Source organism: Gasterosteus aculeatus, chromosome 2 (assembly GCF_964276395.1).
Source record: "Gasterosteus aculeatus chromosome 2, fGasAcu3.hap1.1, whole genome shotgun sequence".
Taxonomy (NCBI): domain Eukaryota; kingdom Metazoa; phylum Chordata; class Actinopteri; order Perciformes; family Gasterosteidae; genus Gasterosteus; species Gasterosteus aculeatus.
This window is the reverse complement of record NC_135689.1, coordinates 8,508,371-8,518,428: the sequence shown is the minus strand read 5'-3', so window position 1 is coordinate 8,518,428 and position 10,058 is coordinate 8,508,371. Positions and strand designations below refer to the sequence as shown.

Below are 10,058 nucleotides of genomic sequence, written 5' to 3'. Positions count from 1 at the left end.
TATTAAACACATCTGACAAATGCTGACACTTAAATGAAAAAGGCACATGACCCTGAGAAAAAAAAAGAAAAAAAAAATACACTACACTTGGTAGCGGCCCATCACAGAACATGCAGGTGACTGGTTCCAATAATCCTACTGAAAAAGCAGCAATGGTCCATATTCCAAAACAAGATGGTGAAACGGTTGTATCCATTTTGCCATCAAATGGCAACAGTTCACTGATGGAGTCTGTTTTTGAGAGCCGGGGCTTTCTTTGACAGTGTGTTGCCGTCCAGCTCCATCACAACCTTCTGGAGCACTTCAAACGAGTACTTAACTTCAGGAGGGTAGTTGAGGTTCAAGGCATACATTAGGCAAAACAACATGGCAGCATAGTGATATAACTGATCATGTATCGGTATACATGTTAGAAGCCCTGTTAGCGGCACAGCTTATTATAAGCACGATTTGGGCTACATCCGCCATTGCACAGAATTGTCAACAAAGCAGTTAGCGGCGCACATTCTGACGTCAAACACAGCGGATAAAGGCGTACACTCTGACGTCGCAAGGCAAAAAAACGGTTATACTGTCCACACAACACTGCAACCGTCGTTTCTGAAAATGCTCACCCTGGCCGGAGTTTTCAAAAATGTTCGGTTTCTGTGCCCTGAAACTGCCTTTTCGTGTGGACTGAAGGCCGAACCGCGTAAAAAAAGTCACTGTTATAAAAATACCCGTGTTCGTGTGGACAGGGCCCAAGTCAATGACGCGCGAAAAACTCCCATGCTGGTATAACCGAGCAGTTTAACATTACCTTTTACTCAGCTTTAGTTTAGAAAACATGAGCAAGTTGCCCTCACTAGCATAACGCGAGTAGAAACATTAGCTAACCTTTGCATTGCTCATTTTTGCTAGTCATTTAAAAATCTCTGCTCGACGAAAATAATGCCTCGAACAGGACTATCTTTAGCATAACGTTAGCTAACGCTAGCGAGTAGCAACATTAGCATTACCATTGACTATCCATGTAGCGAGTGGTAACGTTAGCTAACTTTGACTGACATTGACTAATTCCTGCTCGATGTTATACTGGCAGATAAAAACCTCAGTTTAGTCAAAATTGTGCGACTAACGGGACTACGTCTGTCTTTGACTAATAAATGATACAGTGTTATTAACTTTACCGTGTGAAAAGCTGTCCAGACTTTTATGGTCCAGACGGATGAATTCCTCCGACTGGATTGAAGAAATGGCGCACAAAGTTTTCCCTTAAAAAACCTGCTCCTAATGGGCGGAGTTTCCAGATGAAACATAACAACTTCCTTTCTTTATAACATGACTGAAACATAAAAATTAAACATCCCTGAAGATTACAAGAATTCTACACGATTTACATATGTTTAGAGGAGGAACATAAATCAATTGTGTTATGTATACGAACTGTTCATTTGTTAAGTGAACAACCCCCATTTCCCCCTTTTTTCAGTGTACAACAGATGATGCTTTACAAGTTGAAATAAAGTTGAGGTTTTTATAATTTGTCACTTTGTTATTTATATGTATATTCTGATAACAACGATATTGTTGACCAGGCCGAGTGACGGACGTTTGTCACCTGAGAGCTTAACAGACTCCCAAACGTATGGATCCGTATGGAAGTTGGACATTCATTATGAGACAGACGTCTTTTCTGTCACTCTCCACTGAAAGTTACCAAGCATTTAAAGCGAAATTCATTATTTCAGGAATAATGGTGTACTGGTGCAGATGTTTTAAGAGTCGCTTTGAAGCTGGCAGTCTGTGTGTATTCACCAAAGCGTATCGCAGCAGCAGCAGCAGCACTGATCTGAGACCTCTAATTAGCTCCCTGTGCTCTCAAACTCGTAATGACCCTCATTTGTCAGGGAACGTGCAGCTTGTGAGCGATACGACAGAGCGTGCGTTGAGGTAAAGCAGAATGAAGAGAACTGCGACTCCCGAAGGGACGCGGAGGATGTGCACTCCCTGGTCTGATGGGGGCGCTCTGACTGGAGTGTGTGTGAGTGAGTGAACGATGCATACAAAATCAGTTGTTTTACAAAAGCGGATTCTGCACTGAAATTGATATTCTTCTTTCTCTTTCAGAGTTACAAATGTTTTCACAGGTAACGACAGAAATATGTATGTAATAGACATAGTTTGGTATGGATGACATTCATTTAAGTTCTAGAGCAAAATATTTCTCTACCTTCTTAACATGAAGGTATATATTCTTACTCTTCATGTTTAGCCAGAGTGGATTCACGCCCCAACCATCAACCATACCAGTGGTCAGACTATGGAGACTATTTTAATCGTTGGTTGTTGAAAAACAATTAGTGTAAAACGCTTGATTCTGTCACATTGTGGTTTGTTTCCTGTTTTATTTTGTAGTTTCCTCCCTCTCGTTGTACCTCAGTTCGATTCACTTCCTGCCCTTTCGTGTTGTCCCCCGTTATTGTCCCCCGAGGTCCCTCATTGTTTCCACCTGTGTCCAATCACCTGCACCTCTGCAGTGTGTTTAAACCATGTGAGTCTCTTTTCTCTGCTCGGTTCGTTCTGTCACGTAAGGGTGGCAGGAGACACAAACCTGCGCACACAAATACTTTGATTACCAAAATCTGAAATCACATACAATGAACCGACAAGAGACGCACGCACATGGTTTAAATACACTGTGAAGGTGCAGGTGATTGGACGCAGGTGGAAACAATCACAGGGGACAACGCGACAGGAAGTGAAGCTAACCAAGGTACAACGAGAGGCAGGAAACTACAAAATAAGTGATAAAATTACTAAAAAAATTAGTGTTTTTTTACTGAACGCAGAACTTCTGCTCTGATTTACCAAAGTGAGTCTGAGCTGTGATGATCTGGGATCTCTAATTAGCTCCCCTTAGTCTCAAACTCATAATGGGTAATGTTTATCAAAAACAAGTCAATGTATTTTTGATATATGACGTGAAAAAAAAAAAACTCTTCCAGCTTTGAATTAAGCAGCACTGAGCCGTTATAAATCGTCTTCGGGGGTAATTTTGGTCTCTGTTGTTAAAACCGTTTAGATGGGTGAAATATGTGGGTGAGCAGATGTTAGACACTTGTGTGAAATTGATGCTGAGGAATATGTGCTTAGCCCTGATCCTCAGGCAAGAAATCCCTCATATCTCAGATGATGTGAAATTCAGTCCATGGAGGACATTTTTGAAGATAGGATTGACTCATCAGTTCCAGTGTTAGCAAGTTGCCGTAACACCGCCTTCCGTTGTCATTCCAGGTCCGATCTCCGATCTGGTTAATCTCCACACCAGAGCCACACAGGACCAAAATCCCACTGCGATGGGATGTTCGTGAGTGCGGCGACAGCTTCAGATTAGCAAACGGGGCCGTGTATCTTGTTGCACAGACATTTTGGATTGAGCACTGTTCAGATAAGCCTTATTTTTCACCCACATGGAAACGCAGCGACTGATTAGTTTATTGTGGGGAAGTGAAGCGCAAAGCCGCAAATCACCAAAGAGTTTTATTGCCTTATTTTGCTCAGAGTTTCAGGAATATTTTCAATTAGCGCGGTCACTGCTGTAAATTAACCATGTTGTTCAGTCCCTTGTCAGCTTTATGCATCGCTGCCTCGTTACAATCAGAGAAATGCAATTTAAATGCCCTGATGGGAAAATGGAGTCAACCTGTTAATAGAAAAAGCTGCTGGTCTGGGACCAGCTGAGGAAGTGAGGAATAAACTTCCCTCTTTGAGGATCCATGGATGTGTTATACTATTCTTGCCTTTGTGCTACCAAACAAACAAACAACAATGAAGAAATCAAACTAATAAGTACTCTGTGCATATGCCTGACACATCTTCTTCCTCTGTGCCGTGTTCTTGCTGTCTTAACAACACAATGATGAACCACAGTGTTGCACTGGGTGACATCTTCTTTTATTGCCATGAACACATGAACTGTTTATTTAATTCGATAAACACTGTCCTGCTGCTGGATCGACTTGCCATCAAATGCTTTAATCGCACCATTTTTCAAAACAAACTCCATTGTCCGGTTGTTTTTACCAAATTACTACTCTTCCAAAAAATACAAAAAACAAACAATATGTATTGACTACATATTTGTTGGGACTAAAACACTGTTGGTTTTGGTCCCAATGAGTATTTTTGTGATAGATTATCTCTCCACTGAAAGAAGAAAACGAGCCAATGATTTCTTTGCCGAGAGAAGATCCCATAGAGGGAAATAACTGAGGTGTCCCTTTAACCTTTCTGTTCCCCTGGCAGCATATCAGGATTTTAGAGCCTAAAATAATTGATACTGGCAGAATGTGAAGCATGGGAAAAACCTCTGCAAAATAAATACATCCCTAAATATTGCTGGGAGTTACTTTCAAAAAAAGACTGTGGAGTTCTTCGCCTGATAATCTTTCATCAATTAAGACGATATTTATCTGGCGGAAGCAGCACAGGAAGCAGCGGACCGGATTCCGGTTGATAACATTCACAAACACAACAAACCCAATACACGTATTAACAGTTTTAAAATGAGTTTAACAGCAGTCTTGTCGTGTGCAGTCTTGACGCCGCTGCAATTTAACTGGGGAGATTTTAACGCCAGCAACGTAAACTGGAAACACCGCCGATTAAAAACACGTTTCCAAAACGCCGAATATCCCGAAAACATCGCGCGGTGTCGATGTATTAAAAGCGCAGTTAGTAACGATTCCTCCGCAATTAACCGGTCAATGATGTTATGATGTAATCTCCCCGCCTCTCCCCCCCCCTGCACACAGACAGCCCCCTCCCTTCTCTCTCTCCCCCTCTCTCTCTCTCTTTCTCTCCCTCACCCTCACGTATCCCCACCTCTTTCTCTTGTCTTTCTCTCCCATCCCAACCAACATGGCCGCTAAATCGGATGGAGCAGCGGTGTCCGTGGAAGATGACAACACGCCCGGGAGCCTCTCGGAGCCGGGGAACCCCGCCACCGGGCGGCCCCGCGGGAAGCCCTACACGCTGCTGGACTGCTGCTGGGTGCTCTGCGCCCTGCTCGTCTTCTTCTCCGACGGCGCCACCGACCTGTGGCTGGCCGCCGACTACTACCTGAGAGGTGACTACTGGTGGTTCGGCTTGACGCTGGTCTTCGTGGTGGTGCCCTCGGCTGTCGTCCAGGTGCTGAGTTTCAGGTGGTTCGTGTATGACTACTCGGATCTGAGCTGCGGGGACGGGGCAGCGAGCGGCGGAGGCGGCGGCGGCGGCACCGGCGCAAAGGCGGCGGCGGACGACGCATGCGGTGCAGCCGCGGCGGGCGATTACACTTTAAGCACCAAGGACAGCGGTGGGAGCGCGGCGGTGGGTGACGCCGCGAATGCCACCCCGGTTGGCGCGTCCTCTGCCCCGCCTGCGACGGCAGGGACAAAAGGAACCCCACGGAGCTGCTGCACCGTCTGCATGTGGGTCTTTCAAACCGTGCTTCACGTCCTGCAGCTGGGGCAGGTCTGGAGGTAAGACCGCAGGGGCTGGTGCGTGGAACAGGAGGGGTGTGCGCGCTGTTGTGTTTAATTTGTGCGCGGTGCAAATGTGAGCATTGTATTCCTCTACGGATATGTGTGTGTGTGCCTGCAGCTTGCGCGCGCGCGCGCGCGCGTGTGTGTGTGTTTGCACGTGCATCCCCGTTCACGTGCATGTGTGTTCATGCTCATATTCCCAAACATTGCCTGTCCTTCTCATCCACCGGTGACAGAATTGTGCAGAAAGTGACCTGGAAAGAGTGAGATTCTCTTGCCACAATGTTGGACTTGTAGCATTTCTTTCAAACAGTGATAGTAAATATGTGGATTACTGGCTTTTTGCCCATCATCCTTTCTCATCCTGATTGTGGTGCCTGAGCCTCTGGTACTTCTGTCTCACATTGTCCGGACAAGCTGACAAGAATATCATCAAAGCTCTGTGTTCCGCTATCTCTTGCTGCCAGTCATGTTAGTGATGTTGAAACTGAATATTTTCTTCCTCCACACACACACTGAGATTGACAAAATGTAAAACGAGTGGAGGCATCGTCTAAATCTTTAAGGCAGCATTCCACCCACAAGGCGTCCGCACTAATGGTCCTCCCTTGTGCTTTGAACTGTGTGGGAATTCTCCGATGGATATGTGGTTTACTTTGATTAAAGTCCTCCTGAGCCACGTCTGCTTGGTGTGAGTCAACGTGTTGACTTTAGACGCTTTAAAAAGTAATTAACATCACACAACCTCTGACGCAGCGAGTGAGTGCTAAATAAAAGTACAACATTTTAGTGTTAATGATTAAACATGTTTGGCTTTTAATCCATTCATGGGGACAAATAGAAATTTTAATATTTTTCAGTCAAAGGTTAATTTTCTATACATCTAACACATTTACCATACATTTAATTGATAATACTTTTGCATTTTAATCTTTCATTAATACATTTACAGCAGTATATTTACATCACAGTATTAGTACATAAGTACCTTTACTGAGTATTCCTTCTGCTAATGCAGTTAAAGTATCTTTCTGTACATTTTTGCATTAAACTAGACTCCTAAAATGAAGGCACGTGGCAATGATGCCCCATAGAATGAGCTTGAATCACCACCTGCACTTGTAAAATCGAAGAACGTTTCGTGAACTGACACCTAAATGAAAGCAGAACAGCCTGTGACTGATGCGAAGCATGAAAGCCCAAACTGATGAACAAAGAAAAAGAAAAATGAAACGATCCAACTGAACATGCTCAAGACCAAAGAATAAGACAAGTCTGAGAAAGAAAAATAGTTACAACTTGAGTAATTCAGTGCTCATACACAATCATTAAAAACGTGAATGTAACGCACCCTAGAAGCCTTCGAATAACACGTAGTCTCTACTTCACAATCCACATCTCACGCAGCTGCGCCATTATTCTTTTATTCGATTTACTATTTTCCGGCACCAGTTCGACACGAATCTTCTGCGTGTGTTCTGTCAATGTGCAAAGCTGCTGGAGTAAGTTGCATGTTCTGTCAACTTTTTGTAAAACAGAACTGGTATAAAAAAAAAATCTACAAGCTGTCTGTACCTTTTGAACTTGACTTATTTTTTTACATGAAGGTCAAAGGTCAAACTCCGACAGCCGTGCATAAGTGCCTTGGCCAAAGAGAACAACGGATAAAACACTCTGGTTGCAGGTTTGGTGATTTCTACCTCTCAAAAAATCACCTCTGGATGACTGAATTAGCAGAAGTGTCCTTCAGCCTGCCGCTGCAGCCGCCCTCTGAACTCTCTGTGATGGTGGAAGAAGGCATGAAAACACATCATCATGAGGGGATGTTGCCTCAACTAATTCAGAAATGGAGCATGTGGGAATTCACACAAGCATAATTACATGCAGATTTGGTAATGAGCTGCGTTAATGAACAACAATAAGATGCTGAGAGGTGGAGAATGAGCATGAGTTGGTTTTAATGTGATAGTTGCAACCAGGAGAGTTGCATAGTGCTCAGTGTGACTGGGGTTTAAGTGTGACTCAAGTTAGAATTTTAATGAGCCCGGATTTATTAAGCGTCTCGTAAGTTTTGCTTGCAGCTGAAAATTCTGATGTCAGATTTGTTTTCACTTCACTGCGATTCCAATCTGATCTTCTATTCAGTGTGAACAGTAAAATATCCCATTTTCTAAATTTAGATCTGGAGCACATGATTTGGTTGGTAAAATATAACCTTGCAGTGTGAAAAACTATGACGTTTATTCTAACACTCAAAGCTGGGATTTGTTGGCTTTTGTCAATCACCTGCGGAAATGTGCCATCATTCTTGGAATTCAGCAGCTAGGCAGTGCAGAGACATTGACAAGAAAACCACATGTTTTGAATCAATCAATAAGTCTCCGCAAAGGAGATGCACGGACCGGTGTCCGTAGCCGGCAGCCAGGCAGAGCCAATAATGCATTGTAGTATGAAGACAGGTTGCGATTTGAATCAAGGTCAAATCCCCTTTTTCTCGACAGGAGACTCTCGCTGTGCCGTTGGTATCGCTGCTTCCATCTACATTTGGAATCCACAGCGGAAGAGAAGCAAGGTCACATCTCTTTATCTGCGAGGTTGTTGAAAGGCACTTTCTGAAGCTGATGAAGCACTTTGGGAAATGTGCATCACTCAAGAAGGGATTTTTTTTGCATTAAATAAGTGATCTTGAAGTAGTTGGGTGTCTTGCGCTCTAAGAGGATTCATTGACTTTAAACTGGCAAGTAACCCCCTGCTGGTGTTTTAGTTAATTACCACAGCTTGGTCAGTGGCCCTCAGCTTTAAACTAAGAGGCTCTAGTTGCCTCTCTAGCGTCTCTTTTGATGAGGGAGGGACGATGTGGCAATATTCATGACATGCTTAGTGTCATTCTAAAATAGACTTGTGTCTTCACAGGAAGTAATCCTTTGGAGACAACACAAATCCGTTTTGGTCCATGCCATGTCTCACAACCGTGGGACATGTGGACAGACCGGTGGGCAGACCAGCCTGAGCCACTCCTCGGGTTCAATGGTCAGGAAAACGTTGCAGTTTTTAGGAGAATCCCATTGGTTCCCTTCTTGTGCCAGACCAGATGAATCAATCCCAGAAATAATAGAATCGGTTCCACATGGTCACTCAGCCCAGGTGGTCTGTCCGTCCAGCGGCGGATAATAATCAGTCCGAGTGGATAACTGGCAGCCTCCATGTGGCTGAATCATTCAAATCTTGACCACACTTGGCTGTGTGTGTGTGTGTGTGTGTGTGTTAGAAAGTTCAAGGAAGGTTTCCTTCACTGTTCATTCACAAATGAAGGGACTCTTAGTGGTTACTGCTCTTACTCCATTTCATTTCAAGGGCTGTCACTCAGAGTCTTCGTATGATGGTTGCATGCATGTCGGATATGCAACAGTAAAAGGGGAAATGCTAGATCTTTTGCCTTTTTTATAACATATCTAGATTAATACATGAATCATCCTTTCTGTCACATGAGCGAGAGCTCATCAAGCGTTGTGTCGGTGCGGTCAAACACAGGCACAGGGTTCTTATCGTATATATCTTTGTCTCAACATCAGCCCTTTTCACAAAGCCTCGTTCTGCTGAATCAGTAATCTACTGCAAAGAGTCCCGTGATAAACTGAACCGCCGTGGGAAGAAGATTCACTGATGCCCGAGATTGTGTCACTCCTCATGTATTTGTGTGAGATCATTTTTGATTGTTTTCATTTATGATTACATTTATGGTCAGTATTGTACTGTGTCCCAATCGATCCTTTCTAAGTCCACCCCGTCAGTAGTTATTGTTGCTGGGTCGGACCAACTCGACAAAAACAAACATGGGGATGCCTGCTATGTACTTCCATTTAGCCTTGGGCTGCATTTTGTATTACATTTCCAAGCGCTGGCAATATATTATCAGAAGTAACTGCAAGGGCTTGGAGCTTTTTGTGCTGAGATGTATAAATAAATAGAACGGTTTTATCATGGCAAAATGTAGTCTTACATAGATTAAAAAAAGAAACAATTATTTATGACAACTTAAAAAATGCCCGACAACAAATCTGTCCCTTAGTTTTTCTTCACCAATAACACAAAATCAATTGCGGTTGCTTCACATTAAGAAAAAAAAACCTGCATGCAGCTTGTAAACTTCAACGAAAGTACCAAATTAGGCAGACCTGATATATATGAATACCCCCCCTTTTCACCATAGAATGTTTCAGCAACATATTTTACGGACTTTTTAAGTAAAACGGGTTTGCCCTTGCAGCCCTGCTGAAAACAGTCAAGCATCAACCGAGTCCCGCCCACCGGTCGACCAACGCTCATCAACTTACACACATGGTTCACAGATGAGCTTTTCATATACATCTTTTTGGGATTCTGTTTCTGCAAACATGACAGCAGTTCTTTAGCATGTTTCCAACTCCAGCTTCAATCCACAATCGCTTCACCTCAAACAATCTTATTGTAAAACAGCAGAATGTGATTCAGAGAATTGTTTGTTATCGGCTGTGATGCCTTTTCATTAAACACGCTGTTTTTGCTTGATGT

The 10,058-nt window shown here is 43.5% G+C and overlaps 1 protein-coding gene across 1 annotated transcript in view; it reads left to right on the top strand.

The window, feature by feature from the left end:
• The first annotated feature begins 3,922 nt into the window (after nucleotides 1-3,922).
• Nucleotides 3,923-10,058, top strand: part of xkr7b (XK, Kell blood group complex subunit-related family, member 7b) — a 41,717-nt gene continuing 35,581 nt past the window's right edge. Inside the window, exon 1 of the mRNA XM_040193871.2 lies at nucleotides 3,923-5,504. Coding sequence (XP_040049805.2) covers nucleotides 4,903-5,504 — 602 coding nt within the window. The 5' untranslated portion in view covers nucleotides 3,923-4,902. The remainder of the gene's footprint in view (nucleotides 5,505-10,058) is intronic.